Source organism: Strigops habroptila, chromosome 23 (genome assembly GCF_004027225.2).
Source record: "Strigops habroptila isolate Jane chromosome 23, bStrHab1.2.pri, whole genome shotgun sequence".
Taxonomy (NCBI): domain Eukaryota; kingdom Metazoa; phylum Chordata; class Aves; order Psittaciformes; family Psittacidae; genus Strigops; species Strigops habroptila.
Window position 1 is genome coordinate 455,179 of NC_044299.2, and position 16,551 is coordinate 471,729.

General features: G+C 66.2%; 3 protein-coding genes and 1 non-coding gene across 4 annotated transcripts; 3 read left to right on the forward strand and 1 right to left on the reverse strand.

Annotated features, from left to right (window-relative positions):
• The first annotated feature begins 78 nt into the window (after positions 1-78).
• TRNAS-CGA lies at positions 79-160 on the forward strand. The gene has a single exon. It is a non-coding gene; the product is annotated as a tRNA-Ser (tRNA).
• Positions 161-399: 239 nt separating this feature from the next.
• Positions 400-9,743, reverse strand: RNF41 (ring finger protein 41). The gene is given in 8 exon segments (XM_030510538.2): positions 400-1,479; positions 1,481-1,520; positions 2,036-2,139; positions 2,283-2,418; positions 3,220-3,491; positions 7,004-7,116; positions 9,063-9,211; positions 9,655-9,743. Coding segments are annotated over 6 exon segments (954 nt in total). The 5' UTR covers positions 7,094-7,116; positions 9,063-9,211; positions 9,655-9,743; the 3' UTR covers positions 400-1,167.
• Positions 9,744-9,803: 60 nt separating this feature from the next.
• Positions 9,804-11,726, forward strand: NABP2 (nucleic acid binding protein 2). The gene is given in 8 exon segments (XM_030510557.1): positions 9,804-9,896; positions 10,038-10,131; positions 10,208-10,346; positions 10,927-10,998; positions 11,075-11,156; positions 11,411-11,437; positions 11,439-11,478; positions 11,584-11,726. Coding segments are annotated over 7 exon segments (582 nt in total). The 5' UTR covers positions 9,804-9,896; positions 10,038-10,052.
• A 760-nt stretch (positions 11,727-12,486) lies between these two features.
• On the forward strand, positions 12,487-16,223 carry SLC39A5 (solute carrier family 39 member 5). The gene is made up of 10 exons (XM_030510296.1): positions 12,487-12,827; positions 12,917-13,082; positions 13,186-13,360; positions 14,013-14,182; positions 14,289-14,426; positions 14,523-14,571; positions 14,656-14,829; positions 15,427-15,507; positions 15,592-15,782; positions 15,869-16,223. The coding sequence occupies exons 1-10, from the start codon at positions 12,487-12,489 to the stop codon at positions 16,016-16,018; spliced, it is 1,635 nt and encodes a 544-aa protein (XP_030366156.1). The 3' UTR covers positions 16,019-16,223.
• The last annotated feature ends 328 nt before the right edge of the window (positions 16,224-16,551 follow it).

Here is a 16,551-nt window from a genome sequence, read left to right on the forward strand (position 1 = left end):
GCTGCGGTGAGGGAAGCGGAGGGGGAAGGCGGGAAGAGGTGGTTTAAGTGGAGCGCGGCGGAGGAAAGAGGCGCGGCAGTCACGGTGGCCGAGTGGTTAAGGCGTTGGACTCGAAATCCAATGGGGTTTCCCCGCACAGGTTCGAATCCTGTCCGTGACGCTTTTTACCTTGCGGGGGTAATCCCGCATCGGAGACAACCCCCCACCGGGGACCCCCTCTTTTATTATCACCGCGGGGTTCGGGGTGCAAACGATTCAGTCCCCCCCATTATCCACTCCCCGTTATTCCCTCTCCCCCCATAGTGGGACCCATCCCTTGGGAAGCAGCACCAAGACGGCCCCCACATCCTGCAGAGCACCCAAAACCCCCCAATTTGGGAGCGTGGCAGGGGGGGAGCATTGAGCTAAAGCAAGGAGAAGGCTGTTTATTGATCACTGAAGCCCTGCGGGGCGCAGGCACGGAGCGAGGCGCCGGGAACAGACACAGCAGAGGAGGAGGAGGAGGATGAGGAGGAAAAATCCTGTATAAAACAACCAAAACTGCAAATAAATTAAGTGCCCGAGGAGGAAAAGGGGAGCGGGGACTGAGGGGGCTGGGCCGGGGGGCTCCAACCCTCAACTCCAAGGGCGATAAAACCAAGAGAAGGGCAAAAAAACCTCAAAAAGGTCCAAAAGGCGAAACCAAGACGGAACCACGGTCACGAGTGGCTGAAGGAGCAGCGGGAAGAGCAGAGAGAAGGGGAGACACCCGGGGGGTGCATGCACGGAGCGAGGGGCCGGGGTGGGGGGGGAACGCTGGTCCTGGTGCTGAGCCCCCCGCATGGGGCAGGTCCGAGCCCTCGGAGCACCCCGGGGCCGCCGTAAGGCTTGGAGAGACGAGGGGAATCCGGAGGGAGAAGACAAGAGATGTGGGTCCCCAGCAAGAGCTGAGCCCGGAGGCACCGGGAGCGCCCTGTGAGGAGTCCAGTGGCGCCAGGGGGTCGCTCCTTCTCTCCTTGGAAGCCACGGAACCGGGGGGGGGGGGACCCGAGCTGCAAAGGGGTGAAGGGGGAGGCGCTGAGCGGGTGCCCAGCACCAGCCCCAAGGGGTGCAGAACGAGGAGGCTCCGCGGCAGCTCCCGCCCCTCAGCGGCACGAACCGCTGGGGCTCCCCCCCCGCTCCCCGGCCTCAGATCTCCTCCACCCCATGTGCGAAGATCATGACGAGGCCGGGCTCGAGCACCATGTCCTCGCCCATGTGCTGGTTCTCGCAGGCCATCACCACCACGGCCTGCTTGCCGGGGATGCGCTTGGCCACGTAGTTCTCGTAGTAGCGGCGGTTCATCTGCCGCGTCTCCAGCGTGGCCAGGCCCTGCGGCCAGTTCCGCTCGTGCGCGTTCTCGATGAGCTCGTTGATGATGGACGTGGGGCAGCCGCTCTCCACCAGCGAGCGCTTGATCACGGCCTGCAGCACCGCGTCCGGCGTGGAGATCATCCCCCCCCCAGCGCGTCACCCGCGCCGGCTGCAGCGAGTTCACCCACCTGAGGGGGGAGCAGGGTCAGCGCGGGGCGCACGGGGTCCCGTTCCCCCCTCCAGCCCCTCGTCTCTTTGGGGTGGGAAGGAGCTGAACATCATCCACATCCAGCCGCAGCTCCGCCAGGGCAGGGTGCTCCAACCCGGCGCTGAGCGCTGCCAGGGATGGGGCGGCCAAACCTGCTCCCTTCAACCCATCCCACGTCCCAGCACCCTCACAGGGAACAACTTCCCTGTATCCAACCTCAACTTCCCCTGGTCACATCTGAACCCATCACCCCTCATCCTACCGCTCCAGCCCCTGCTGAAGAGCCCCCCCCCTGCAGCACACACAGCCCCCCCGGAGGTGACGTGGGGAGAAGCTGCTTCCTTCAGCTTTCCCCCAAGGAGGACGGGACCCGGCAGCCTCCTGCTCGCAGGCGGGATGCAGGGGGCAAGGCTACAAACACCCCGAGCCCGTTGCGCGAGCGGCTCCAGCCCCAACGCCCCCCCAGGCGCCCCCTTCCTCTGCCCAAGCACGCACTCCAGGATCTCGTTGTACTCAATGGTCTCCTCCAGGTTCTGCAGGTTGGGGTTGACGCTGCGGATGGCGCGCATGTAGGCCTTGAGCAGCTGGATGTCCCTCTTCTACAACAGGGAGGAAGGACAACACTGAGGTGGGGAAGGACCTTGGGATCACCCTGGGGCAGGAGGTGCCCAACGGCAGCTTCATCCACCTCCAGCAGCTTTTGGGGGGGCCATGGGACACCCCCTGGTGCGCAGGGACCCACCTGCTCAGCCAGTTGGTGCTTGTGCTCAGCCGAGGTCTTCTCCAGCTCAGCGATCCTGGTCTGCTGCTGCTGCACCACGGACCTCAAGTGCTTGATGCAGTTGTGGTTCGGCAGCTCGTCTTTGGGCATTTCCAAGCTGGGGAGGAGAAGAGGAGGAGCATGAGGGAAGTTACAGACCAGAGCACGTGGCGCGGGCACGGGCTCCAGGACAAACCCGGCCAAGGGGAGCTGCGGGATGCTCGGATGCTGCAGGAGGGCTGGTTCCCTGCAGGGGATGAGCTATGGCGGGCACTGGGGATGTCCCAGGGCTCGCCATGGGTCCCACAACTCAACCTCCTTCATGTGAGACCCGATGGGCACCACGCCAACCCATCCATCCGTCCATCCGTCCCTCCATCCCTCCCTCCATCCCTCCATCCCTCCATCCATCCATACATCCCTCCATCCATCCCTCCATCCCTCCATCCATCCCTCCATCCCTCCATCCATCCCGGCTGGATGCTCACAACACCGGAGTGGGAAGGGGACGGGCACCAAGAGCTTCCAGCTCCCACTGGAGCGTGCCCCAGGGGCTGGATGGACCCACAAAGGCTCCAGTGCCCCATTCCCAGCAGCCAGCCCGTCCCCAAGCCCCAGCCATGGGGCTTCCCTCCAACATCGGGCAGGACGGGTTCCACTAAACCTCAACCTTCACACAGAACCGGAGCCTGCTTCGGGTTGGAAAGGACCTTAAACCACATAGTTCCACACCACGGGCAGGGACACCTTCCCCCAGCGCAGCGATGGGGCAGCCCCAGCTTCTCCCTTCACCCCATCCCAGCACCCTCGGGGCGAAGAACCTCTCCCCCCCCTCACCCTGTCCCTCCCCACGTGCGGGGGGCACCCCCGAGCCTGGCGCTCGCTGCGGGTGCCCCCGGGGTGCCCCCGGCAGCCTCACCCGCAGCCCTGCTCGCAGGTGACGGGGCGCTTGGGGTTGTGCTCGCAGTCGTTGAGGTGGGCCATGAGGTTGTCGAGGCGCACGACGGCCGTGCAGCCGAACACGGCGTTGTCACACGTGATCTGCAGCTTGGAGAGCATGTTCCGCATGATGCGGGGCACGGGGCGCAGGTGGGCGACCGTCACCACGCTGCGGTCCACGGGGCACGTCTGCTGCTGCGAGAACCACTGCGTGATGCAGGCATTGCAGAAGGCGTGCTCGCAGTGGGGAGCCTGCGGGGGCAAGGCGGGCGGTGAGGGAGAGCAGCGCCGGGCCGCTGGGAGACAGGGTCACAGCACCATTGGATCAACATCAGGGTATCCTTGGACCACTGAGAGACAGGGTCAGAGCAGCCCCAGACACTGAGAGACAGGGTCAGAGCAGCCCTGGATCAGTGAGTGACAGAGTCAGAGCATCATTGGATCAACATCAGAGCATCCTTGGACCGCTGAGAGACAGGGTCAGAGCAGCCCCAGACACTGAGAGACAGGGTCAGAGCAGCCCTGGATCAGTGAGTGACAGAGTCAGAGCATCATTGGATCAACATCAGAGAAGCCCTGGACCGCTGAGAGACAGGGTCAGAGCACCACTGGATCAACATCAGAGAAGCCCTGGAGCACGGAGTGACAGGGTCAGAGCATCATTGGATCAACATCAGAGCATCCTTGGACCGCTGAGAGACAGGGTCAGAGCAGCCCTGGATCAGTGAGTGACAGAGTCAGAGCATCACTGGATCACTGAGTGATAGGATCAGAGCAGTCCTGGATCAACATCAGAGCAGCCCTGGACTGCTGAGAGACAGGGTCAGACCATCACTGGATCATTGAGCCAGAGCATCAGGGCATCACTGGATCACTGAGTGATAGGGTCAGAGCGGCCCTGGACCAGTGAGTGACAGGATCAGAGCATCATTGGATCAACATCAGGGCATCACTGGATCATTGAGTGATAGGGTCAGAGCGGCCCTGGACCAGTGAGTGACAGGATCAGAGCATCATTGGATCAACATCAGGGCATCACTGGATCATTGAGTGATAGGACCAGAGCAGCCCTGGATCACTGAGCCAGAGGATCAGAGCTTCACTGGACCATTAAGTTATACTATCAGGGCATCACTGAATCATTGGATCAACATCAGGGCAGCGCTGGATCATTGGGTGATAGGATCAGAGCATCACTGGATCAACATCAGAGCAGCCCTGGACCAGTGAGTGACAGGATCAGAGCAGCCCTGGATCACTGAGCCAGAGGATCAGAGCATCACTGGACCTTTAAGTTATAGTGCCAGAGCAGCACTGAATCATTGAGTCAACATCAGAGCATCACTGGATCATTGAGTGGTAGGGTCAGAGCATCACTGAATCACTGAGTCAACATCAGGGCATCATTGGATCACTGAGTGATAGGATCAGAGCAGCCCTGGACCACTGAGTAACAGGGTCAGACCATCACTGGATCATTGAGCCAGAGGATCAGAGCATCACTGGATCAACATCAGAGCATCACTGGATTATTGAGTGATAGGATCAGAGCAGCCCTGGATCACTGAGCCAGAGGATCAGAGCATCACTGGACCATTAAGTTATAGTATCAGAGCAGCACTGAATCATTGAGTCAACATCAGAGCAGCCCTGGATCAGTGAGTGATAGGATCAGAGCACCACTGGATGATTGAGCCAGAGGATCAAAGCATCATTGGATCATTGAGTGACAGGATCAGAGCATCACTGGATTATTGAGTGATAGGACCAGAGCAGCCCTGGATCATTGCGCCAGAGGATCAGAGCCTCAACGGACCATTAAGTTATAGTGTCAGAGCAGCACTGAATCATTGAGTCAACATCAGGGCATCACTGGATCACTGAGTGACAGGGTCAGAGCAGCCCTGACTCACCAACTCAACTGGCTTGGAAAAGAGCTTGAAGATGATCAAATCCAACCTTCTGGGGTTGGAGCTCCAGCCTCAGGGGCTGGAGCAATGGGACAAGGGGTGATGGGTTCAAAGTGAACCAGGGGAAGGCCAGGTTGGAGATAAGGAAGTTCTTCCCTGTGAGGGTGCTGGGACACTGGGATGGGTTGAAGGGAGAAGGTTTGGATGCTCCATCCCTGGCAGTGCTCAAGGCCAGGCTGGAGCAACCTGCTCCAGTGGAAGGTGTCCCTGCCCGTGGAACTGGAGGAGCTTCATGCCCTTTCCCACCCAAACCGGTCCATGGATCCATGACACGAACACCCCCGTGTCACGTGGAGCCAGCCACGAAGCTCGGCCTTGGGCACAGAAAGGCTGTTGGTGTCTGAGGGGTGCTCAGCAGCCACGTGCTGAGGGAACCATGGAATGGGGTGGGATGAAGGGACCTTAAAGCTCCTCCGGTTCCACGGGCAGGGACACCTTCCACTGGAGCAGGTTGCTCCAACCTGGCCTTGAACAGGGATGGAGCATCCAAACCTTGTCCCTTCAACCCATCCCAGTGTCCCAGCACCCTCACGGGTACAAACCCCCTTCTCCCCAACCCGACCTCCCCTGGTTCAGTTTAGCCCCATCACCCCCCCCCGGTGCTCTCTGCCCCCAGCCCCATGGAGCATCCCAGAGCAGCCCCATGGCTCTGGGCGCCCGCTCCGGGTGCTGCTGCCCCTGGGGCGGGAGGCGCTGACTCGGAGCGGGTCCCCAGGGCAGAGCCAAGGTCCCCCCCCCCGCTGACACAGCCGGGCCCTGCTCCCGCTGCCACCCCGCAGGGGAGGGAGGGTGCAGAGGGTGCCGGCTCCCAGCGCAGGGAGCACCCAGGGAGCACCCAGGGAGCACCCAGCGCCTCTGAGGCTGCCTTGTCCCAAAGGACAACCGCAGGATGGGCACTGAATTGGGCTTCAAGTGACAGGGACCATCCCCTTGTGTAGCCTCTGCAGCAAACACAGCCCAGGGCGATGGGCAGCACGTGCTGGGTGTCCCCCCATGTTCCTCCCATGTTCTCCCCGTGTTCCCCCCATGTTCCCCCGTGTTCTCCCCATGTTCCTCCCATGTTCCCCCGTGTTCTCCCCATGTTCCTCCCATGTTCCCCCGTGTTCTCCCCATGTTCCTCCCATGTTCTCCCCGTGTTCCCCCCATGTTCCCCCGTGTTCTCCCCATGTTCCTCCCATGTTCCCCCGTGTTCTCCCCATGTTCCTCCCATGTTCTCCCCGTGTTCCCCCCATGTTCCCCCGTGTTCTCCCCATGTTCCCCCGTGTTCTCCCCATGTTCCTCCCATGTTCCCCCGTGTTCTCCCCATGTTCCTCCCATGTTCTCCCCGTGTTCCCCCCATGTTCCCCCGTGTTCTCCCCATGTTCCTCCCATGTTCTCCCCATGTTCTCCCCGCCCTCTGCAGCATTCCCCCCTCTCAAGCCCACCCCCTGAGGATACCCAGGAAGGGAGGCACAAGGGAACAGTCCCCCAGGGGCAGTGCTCCAGGGGGACGGACGTGCTGGAGGAGCTGCCCCATCCCAGGCAGGGAGGGCTCTGCTCTGCCCGTGCTCCCAAAGCCAGGGAAGCCCAAGGAAGGGCCACGTCTCACACCCCTGCGTCGGGACAGCACCGCCGCAGCCCCAGCAAGGACGGCAGGAGGAAGGAAAACCCATCCCAAGCCCAGCGCCTCCCTTCCTCCCACCTCCTCGCTGACCCCCAGGGGGGCCCCCCTGGCTCAGGGGACCCACGGAGCTCAGCACCTCCTGCCCCCCCTTCCGAGGAGCCCCCCAAAGCAGGGTCCGGGGGGAAACCCACCTGCACGGGCTCCTCCAGGACGCCGCTGCAGATGGGGCAGATCAGGTCCTCATCCACGTCCCCCTGGAAGCGGGTCACATCATACCCCATCGCTCGTCACCGGCGCCAGAACCCTGCGCAGGGAAGAGCGGGGCCCTGTGGGGCGGGGATGGGGCAGGGCCCGGCCCCCTCCTTCCCAACCCCCTTCCCGAGCCGCTTCTGCAACCCCGTGGTCCTTCCCTTGGGATTGCCCCGCTGGGAAAGGGCCCGAATCCCTCCCCAGCCCCTCAGGGGCCACTCGCACCTCCAGGCTCAGCACCCCCCTTGGGTTCAAGCCAACTGGGAGGGCAAAGCTGGACGTGGAGGCGCCAGCACCCCCTCAGGACCACCCCGAGGGCTCAGTGCTCACATCCTGCTCCATGCCCTGTGTCTCGATGTGCCCCTGGACGCACGAGCAGCTCCACGAGCGTCCTTCGTGGGCACCCCCGTATCCAAGGGGAAGCGCATGGGGTGCCCCCTCTCCAGCCCCACACTCCTGAGCTTTGCCCCTTCCCAATCCCAACATCATCCTGGCAACAACCAGCCGGGCAAAGCACCCGAGTGGGACCCACACACGGGGGTGTCGCCAAATCCATGGGGATAAATGGCTTGAAGCTGCCAGAGGGGAGATGGAGATGGGATGTGAGGAGGAAGTTCTTCCCTGTGCGGGTGCTGGGACACGGCTGAATGGAGAAGAGCCGGGATAAGGCACGATCCCTCTTCCCTTCCTTGCCTTTCCCTTGGGATCCTGCCCCAGCCTTGCCTCTGGAGATTGGCATCTCCCTGCCCCGGGGCCTTTGGGTGCTGCTCACCACAGCACCAAGGGCTTGGTGCTATCGGAGAGCATCAGGGATCACCAAGTCAAAGGCACTTCGACATTCCAGCCCTTTCCCAAAGCCTGCCCCGGCCCCGAAGCCCTTGGGAATAGGGAAGAGGAAGGCACTGGAAGGGACCGATGTGCTGGGTGCTGGTTTGGAAGAGGCACTGACCCGCCTCGATCCAAGCGGAACAGGGACAACTCCACACTGGGATAAACCAACCATCGCCCCCAAGGATGGAACCAACCATCGCCCCCCATTCCAGCAGCTCCGTGAGCCCCAAGCCCCCGAATCCAGCCCGGGAGGCAAAGGGGGGACACAGCTGCAAGAGGGGCCTCTCTGTTCTCCCGGTGTTCCTGCTGTGCGGAAACACAAACCCTCTCCCGGGGGGGGGTCCTGAAGCTTTCCCGGGGGGAAAACCAGGATCCAGCAGCCTTCAGAACGCCAAGTCCTGCAGCACCCAGCTCCCAGGAGCTTGGGGCACCCCAAGGGAAGGGGGTGCTGGGACTGCAGGACCCCCATGGGCTCCTCCTGCCCCCCAGAGCGCCCCAAGCGCTGCGCTGGGGGCTCGGTCCCCGTCAGAGGCTCCGGCTCCTTGTGCTCATCCCTGCGGGTGCTCCCGGGCATCGCTCTGCCCCTTCCCTCCCCTCTTCCCGCAGCGGGGACGAGGCCGCAGAGCGCTTTTCCCAGCAATTCCTGCTCCTTGAGGGCCTTTGGGGGAGCCTCATGCGCCCAATTCCATCGCTCCAGCACAAGGAGCCGGTGCTGGGGTGCACCCACCAGCACCACGAACATCCCATAATAACCGCGGGGAGCAGCAGCTCTGCCCCCCCCAACCCGGACCGTGACCCCCTGCTCCTCTGGGGGGGCCTCCAATTGCTGCTGCAGGAAGCAACCGGGAGCCGGTTCAAGCGGAGGAGCCCGAAGGCCCCTTCCCAGGCAAAGCACTCCAGGATTCCATGATTCAGCCTCGCTCCGGAAGGAATTCCAGCCTCTGCCCTTCTCCCTCCGGAGCACGGAGCAAGGGGCGCTTCGGGAGCGCGTTCGGCAGGAATTCCTTGGAATCACCCAACTTTGGGGCTGTTCCCTGCAGACACCAACCGGGAGCAATGGGGGGGGGGGACGAGCCCTTCGCTGGGAACCGCGGGAGCAGCAGCTCCGCACCCCCATGGAAGCGATGGGGCCTTCCCAGCGGCCGCAGGGAACGCGGGGCACGGCTTTACCTTCCGCGGCAGAATTCCTGCGGGAGCAGCGACGGGCCGGGCTGGGCTCACTCTTGGCGGGGCCGCTCCCCCTCAGGCCCATCTTTTCCCTTTCCTCTTCCACGGTTCCAAGGGTCCTTCTCGGAAGGCCGGGAGCCGGACGCTCGGATCTAGCGGTGGGAAAGGGCTGGATGAAGCCGCCCCAAGGAGCCGGGAACGCTCCGTCCCTGTGTCCCCCCCCGGGGGGGGGTCAGAACCACCCCAAGCTCTTCCCAACCCGCCCCACGGCTCCAGAAGCACCTTAAGGAGGGGGGGGGGGGGGAGCCGCATCCCGCTCCTCGTCCCTCTTTTGCTCTTGGAATGGGGGGAATAAAGGCCTGACCCCCCTCAATGGGCTCAACAGAACCGACCCCTCCGGTTAAACGCCGCTTCGGCGGCACCGGGAATCCCAGCGCCGCTCCCAACGGGAACCGCCGCCCCCCCGCCCCGGGAGCCCCCATTGGGGTGTCCAGGACATGGGCGCAGCGACACCCCCCCCACATTGGGCCCGGTTCAATCCCTGCTCCCCCCGCCCCCCCCCCCAGGCCCCGGCCCCGGCCCCGGCCCCGCTCACCGGGTCCCGCCGGGCCCGGCGCGGCCTCCAGCGCCGCTCCGCACCCCCGGAAGCACCGCCCCGGAAGCGTCGCTCCGCTTCACCGCCTCTATGGTCAAGGCGGGATTTAATCCCTTAAATCCCGCCCTTTCGGCACTACCATTGGTTGGAGGCTCGGAGCTCCCGCGTTATGATTGGTTGCTCCGCGGGCGGCGGAAGGGACACTTCCGGGTGTGCCCGCGGTGGCGGTGGTGCGGGGCCAGGTGAGCGCGCGTAGAGGGGAAGGGGGCAGAGCGCGGCGCGGGTGCGGGAGCGCCCCCTGGCGGCGGGGCGGGAGCGCGGCGCCGGTGCCGTTGTCCCGGCTCCCGGTGGCTCCATCGCCGCGGTCCCGGTGCCCTCCGCAGGGCCCCGCTGGCACCATGAGCACCGAGACGTTGGTGAAGGACGTGAAACCGGGGCTGAAGAACCTCAACCTCATCTTCATCGTGCTGGAGACCGGTGGGTGCGATGGGATGGGGGGGGACGGGGGAGCCCCCGGTAACCCCCCGTTACCGGTAACCGGCCCCCCCCCCAGGGAGGGTAACGAAGACGAAGGACGGACACGAGGTGCGGACGTGTAAAGTGGCCGATAAGAGCGGGAGCATCAACATCTCGGTGTGGGACGACGTCGGGAACCTCATCCAGCCCGGGGACATCATCCGGCTCACCAAGGGGTGCGGCGGGCGCGGGGGGACCCGTGTCCGTGGGGCAGGGATGGGGACCGGGGGTACCAGTAAATACGGGGTACAAGAATGGGTAGCAATGTCTATGGGGTAGGGATGGGGATCGGGGAGACCGGTGAATATGGAGTACAGGATGGGTACCAATGTCTATGGGGTACAGGATGGGGACTGGGGGGACCAGTGTCTGTGGGGTACAGGATGGGTACCAACATCTATTGGGTACGGGATGGGGGCCGGAGGGTACCGGTGTCTATGGGGTAGGGATGGGGACCAGGGGAACCGGTGTCTGTGGGGCAGGGATGGGGATCGGGGGGGACCGGTGTCTATGGGGTACAGGATGGGTACCAATGTCTATGGGGCAGGGATGGGGACTGGGGGGACCGGTGTCTGTGGAGTAGGGATGGGGACCGGGGGAGTACCGATGTCTATGGGGTACAGGATGGGTACCGATGTCTATGGGGCAGGGATGGGGACGGGGGGGGACCAATGTCTGTGGGGTAGGGATGGGGACCGGGGGATTACCAGTGTCTATGGGGCACCCCCAGTCTGACCCCCCTTGCGTCCCCCCCAGGTACGCGTCTGTCTTCAAGGGCTGCCTCACCCTGTACACGGGGCGCGGGGGGGACCTGCAGAAGATCGGCGAGTGAGGATGGGGCCGGGTTTGGGGGGTGATGGGGGGGGTGTGTGATGGGGGGGGACCCCGCTGACCCCCCCGTCAGGTTCTGTATGGTCTATTCCGAGGTGCCCAACTTCAGCGAGCCCAACCCTGAGTACGTGGCGCAGCAGTCGCAGAGCAAAGGGGTGAGATGGGGGGGGCACAGGGGGTGGGGGGGCACAGGGGCTGGGGGGGGACACACAGTGGGGCTGGGGGTGACATAAAGGGACTGGGGGGGGTCACACAGTGGGGCTGGGGGGGACACAAAGGGACTGGGGGGGGTCACACAGTGGGGCTGGGGGGGCACAGGGGCTGGGGGGACACACAGTGGGGCTGGGGGGGGGGGCACCAGGCTGGCGCCACCGGCCCCGCACAGGGGGTGTCCCCGTCTCCTCCCCAGGCTCAGAACGAGAGCGCGACTCCGGCCCCCCCCCCCGACGAGCCAAGGCCCCCCCGCGCCCCCCCCGGGTAGGTCCCGCAGCCCCTTCCCCCCCCACCCCCCGTGCCTCCCCCCCGCCCCCCCCCCAGCCCCCATCCCGGTGCTTCCTCCCGCTCCCTCTGCTCTGCTTCCAGCCCCCGACAGCCAGAACGGGAACGGGCTGAGCCCGGGGGCCCCCCCCGCGCACCCCCCCAGCGGCCGCATCACCCGCAGCCAGCCCGGGCACCCCGGCCCCGTCAGCAACGGCAAAGAGACGCGCAGGAGCAGCAAGAGATAACGGGCCGGGGCCCCCCCGCAGCACCGGCCCCACACGGGCTGGGGGGGGGGGTCCCGGCACCCCCCATCTCCTAACCCTGCTTGGGGTGGGTGTTAATAAAGGTTGAGCCCCTGCCTGTGCCTCAGCCCCATTGCAGGGGTCCGGACCCCCCCAACTCGCCCTTTAAGGCCCCCCCCTCCATGTGTGGCCCCTCCCTGCATGGGAGCAGCCCCAGGGTGACCCTTGCCCCCCCCTGGTTTGGGTGCAGCAAACGGCGCGGGCGCGGTGCAGGGACCGGGCCCAGGTGAGCCATTGGGGGGGCCCCGGGGGGAGGGGGGGTGCGGTGACACCGGTACCACGGTGCGATGGGCCCCCGCAATGGGGCGATAACGGGGACCACGAAAATGGGGGGGGGCATGGCACAGGGGGGGCAGCTTTGCGGGTACCCCATGTGCGATGGGGGGGGTGATGGAGGGGTCCCAGCACCATGTGTTGGGGGGGCGGGGGGGAACGTGCCCCACACCGGTCGGTGTTTGCCCCCACCGTGTCCCCATCAGTGGCGGCGGGGGGGGGGGTGGGGGGGCACACACCGGGGGCGCCACCCCCCGTTATCTCCCACCCGGTCAAACATTAACCCCGGTGCCCAACGTGCTCCGGTTGCAAAACCTCCCCTCAAGGACACGCGTGTCCCGGCCGCCCCCCCCCCCCCAACCCCCAACCCCGAGCCCCGCCGGTCCCCAACGGGGTGTCCCCGTGTCCCCGCAGCGCCGCCGCCGGCCCCATGGGCCCCCGCGGGCTCGGTGTCCTGGTGCTGCTGGCGCTGGGGAGCGGCGGGACGCGGCTGCCCGAGGACGCGGCGCAGGAGCACGGGTATTACCTGCAGCAGCTCTTCGGGCAGTACGGGGGGGCCAACGGGACGCTGCCGTTCGAGGGGCTGGCGCGGCTGCTCGGGAGCCTGGGGCTCGGCCGGGTGCAGGTCGTGCAGATCCAGCACGAGGAGCTGGGCCACGGCCACGTCAGTCACCTCGACCTGCTGGAGGTGCAGGAGGACAAGCACCGGCACCGGCATCCCATATGGGAGCACGGCGGGGACGCGGCTCCGGGCACCCCGACACCCCGCAGGTACCACGGCGCTATCGGGGGGCTCCCCCCCCCAATCGCAGTGATGATTGGGGGGTGGGGGGGGGGCTCACCCGCGCTGTGTCCCGCAGCCCCCAACCCACCCAGGCCGAAAGCGGGAGGAAGCCGGTGCCCACTGAACCCCCCGGTGCTGGGGGCACCCCTGGGAACCGCGAGGCCCCCCCGGTCCCCGGGCTGAGCCTGCTGGGGAGGGTCCTGGGCTTGGAGCACTCCAGCGCTGAGCACCCGCACCACGATGTGAGCAGGGATGGGGCGGGGAGGGGGGGTGTCGCGTTGTCACCATGGGGGGACCCCCAGGTGTCCCCCCCCTCCCCGTTGCCGCTCATCGCCGGTCCCGCAGTGCCTCAACGTGAGCCAGCTGCTGGTGAATTTCGGGCTGGAGGCGGCGGCGCAGCTCACCCCGGAGCAGTTCACGCTGCTCTGCCCGGCCCTGCTCTACCAGATCGACTCCCGCGTCTGCATCCAGCACAGCGACGACGTGACGCTGCCTCCCCCCGGGGGGGGCCTCTGGCCAGGTAACCCCAACCCAGCGCCCGGCCCTGGCCCCCGGCCCCACATCACCCATCGCTGGGTGCCCTGTACCTGCAGCTCCATCCTTGTGTGCCCCATCCCTGCATCCCCCAGTGTCTGGTCCTGCATCAGCTGGACCCCGCATCCCCATCCCTGGCTCCTCCATCATCAGGTCCCCCATCCCTGCATCCCTCCAGCATCTCATCCCCACTCCCCACCGCCCCATCCCCACACTGCCCATCCCACATCCCCAAGTGCCTCCCTTTCCCCATGTCCCATCCCCGGGCTCCCATCACCCCACAGCCCCGGGGTCCCATCCCTGGGTCTCCTGTACCTGCAGCCCCATCCTCGGGTCCCTGAGTGCCCCATCCCCGCATCCCACAGTGTCTGGTCCCCATGTCCCTGCACCTTGAGGCCCTGCTTCCCCATCAGCTGGACCCTGTGGGCCCTGAACCCCACATCCCCATCCCTGGCTCCCCCATCCCTCCATCATCATCCCTGCATCCCTCCAGCATCTCATCCCCATCCTCGCGCTGCCCATCCCGCATCCGCAAGTGCCTCCTTTTCCCCATGCCCCATCACCCCACGGTCCCGGGGTCCCATCCCTGGGTCCTGCCCCGTCCCGGTCCGGCCGTGCCGGTCTCACTGGCCCCGCAGCTCTGGGCTGGGGGCTCCTGGCCGTCGCCTTTGTCAGCCTGCCCTCGGCTCTGGCCGTCGCCCTCGTCCCGCTGCTCAGCCGCAGCTTCTTCCGCTCGCTCTTGGCCTTCCTGGTGGCTCTGGCCGTGGGGACACTCTGTGGGGACGCTCTGCTCCACCTCTGGCCCCATGTAGGTACCGGTGTCCCCGCATCACCGGCGCTGGAGCCGGGGGGGGTGGGACGGGACCGGGGGGGGGCGTCGGGGTCCGCTGAACCGCCGGGTCACCCGTGTCCAGGCGCAGGGGAGGCACCAGGAGGCGACGGCGGAGCCGGGGGCCGCGGTGCTGCAGGGGCTGGCGGTGCTGGGCGGCATCTACCTGCTCTTCCTGCTGGAGCTGCTGCTGGGGATGCTGCGCCGGAGCCGGGAGGCCGCGGTGAGGGCCGGAGGCACCGGGGGGGAGCTGGAGGGGGCCGCGGGGCTGCCCCCCCGGGTCCGGCTTGCACCCGACGCCTCCATGTGCCTTCCGCAGGGACAGACCCCCGGTGTGGCCGCGGGGGTCCTGGCACCGCTGCGAGGAGGTAACACACACCCCCCCACCCCCCGCCCCGGTACCGCGCAGCGCCCCCGGCCCCGGCGCCCACCCCACGTCCCTCCCACCGCAGAGGCTGAGCTGAACCCGACGGCGCCAGAGGCAGAGCTGGAGCTCAAACCCCGCGGACCCCCCCACGGACACTCCCATGGCCCCGCGCTGCCCCCCAGCCCCGCGGCCACCGACATTGTGTGGATGGTGGTGCTGGGGGACGGGATCCACAACCTGACGGACGGGCTGGCGATCGGTGAGGGGATGGGGCGGAGGGACGGGGTGTGCGGGGATGGGGATGCACAGGGATAAGGGGTGCACAGGGATGGGGATGCACAGGGATGGGGATGCACAGGGATAAAGGGTGCACAGGGATAAGGGGTACACAGGGATGGGGATGCACAGGGATAAGGGGTGCACAGGGTTGGGGATACACAGAGATAAGGGGTGCATGGGGATGGAGACGCACAGGGATAAGGGGTGCGCAGGGATAAGGGGTGCGCAGGGATAAGGGTTGCACAGGGATGGGGATGCACAGGGATAAGGGGTGCGCAGGGATAAGGGGTGCACAGGGATAAGGGTTGCACAGGGATGGGGATGCACAGGGATAAGGGGTGCGCAGGGATAAGGGGTGCACAGGGATGGGGATGCACAGGGATAAGGGGTGCACAGGGATAAGGGTTGCACAGGGATGGGGATGCACAGGGATAAGGGGTGCACAGGGTTGGGGATGCACAGAGATAGGGGGTGCACGGGGATGGAGATGCACAGGGATAAGGGGTGCGCAGGGACAAGGGGTACCCGGTGCACCGGGGTCCGTGCAGGTCCGTGTTGAAGGTCCCTCTTCCCGCAGGTGCCGCCTTCTCCCACAGCGTCCCCAGCGGGCTCAGCACCGCTCTGGCCGTGCTCTGCCATGAGCTGCCCCATGAGCTCGGTAGGTTCCTGCCCCCCGAGCAGCCCCCCCGGGCCGTGGCACCCCCCGGTCCTCCCCCAAGCACCCACCTTCCCCTCCCCGCAGGTGACCTGGCTGTGCTGCTGCGGGCGGGCACGGCCCCGCGCACCGTCCTGCTCCTCAGCCTGCTCTCGGCTCTGCTCTCCTGCCTGGGGGCGGCGGCGGGGGCCGCCGTGGGGCAGAGCGCGGTTCCTCTCACTCCCTGGATCCTCACCGCCACCGCCGGCATCTTCCTCTACGTGGCTTTGGCCGACATGGTAAGGGGGGCAGCCGGGGGGCAGCCGAGGGGCAGCCGTGGGGCAGCCGCGGGGCCGGTGCCGGCGCTGACACCGCTCTGCCCCAGCTCCCCGAGGCGTTGCGCCGTGCCGAGGGCCCCGGTGAGGGCTCGTGGGGCCGCTTCCTCCTGCAGAACGCGGGGTTCCTGCTGGGCAGCGGCATCATGATGGGCATCGCCTTGGCCGAGGGGCACGTCCGCGCCTGGCTGCAGCCCTGAGCGGCCCCATCGCCAGGCTGGAAGGACGGAGGAAGCCCCCGGGACGGGGCATTGTCCCCCCGGTCCCTTCATCCCTGCGGGGACGGGACGGCTCCAGGGCAGAACTCGACGGCGTTTTCCCTTCTCCCCTTCTCCTTCCCCTTGGACCAGCGGAGGGAGAACAACGGGACGTAGAAGCAACGGCGTTTTAATAAACGTAATTGATACAAAGGAGGGCGTCGGGGTCCCGGTTCGCCCTCTCCGGTCCCGGTAATCCCCTGGTAACACCGAGACCACCCCGGTACCGCCCCAACGGGGCCCTTGCCCCGCTCCCGGACCCCCGGGACGCCGATACCTGCCCTCGAACCGGTCCCGCTCCCCCCCCGCCGGTGACGGCGCCGTAGCCACGCCCCCTTCGCGCCGGTAACGGGAGCGCCGCTGGCCAATAGGGAGCGAGAAGGGCCCCGCGCAGGCGAGGAGGACGCGGTTGCCACGGCAACGGCGGGACGCGAGGCCACGCCCTCATCTGTGACTGCCAATCAGAAGACGAGGCC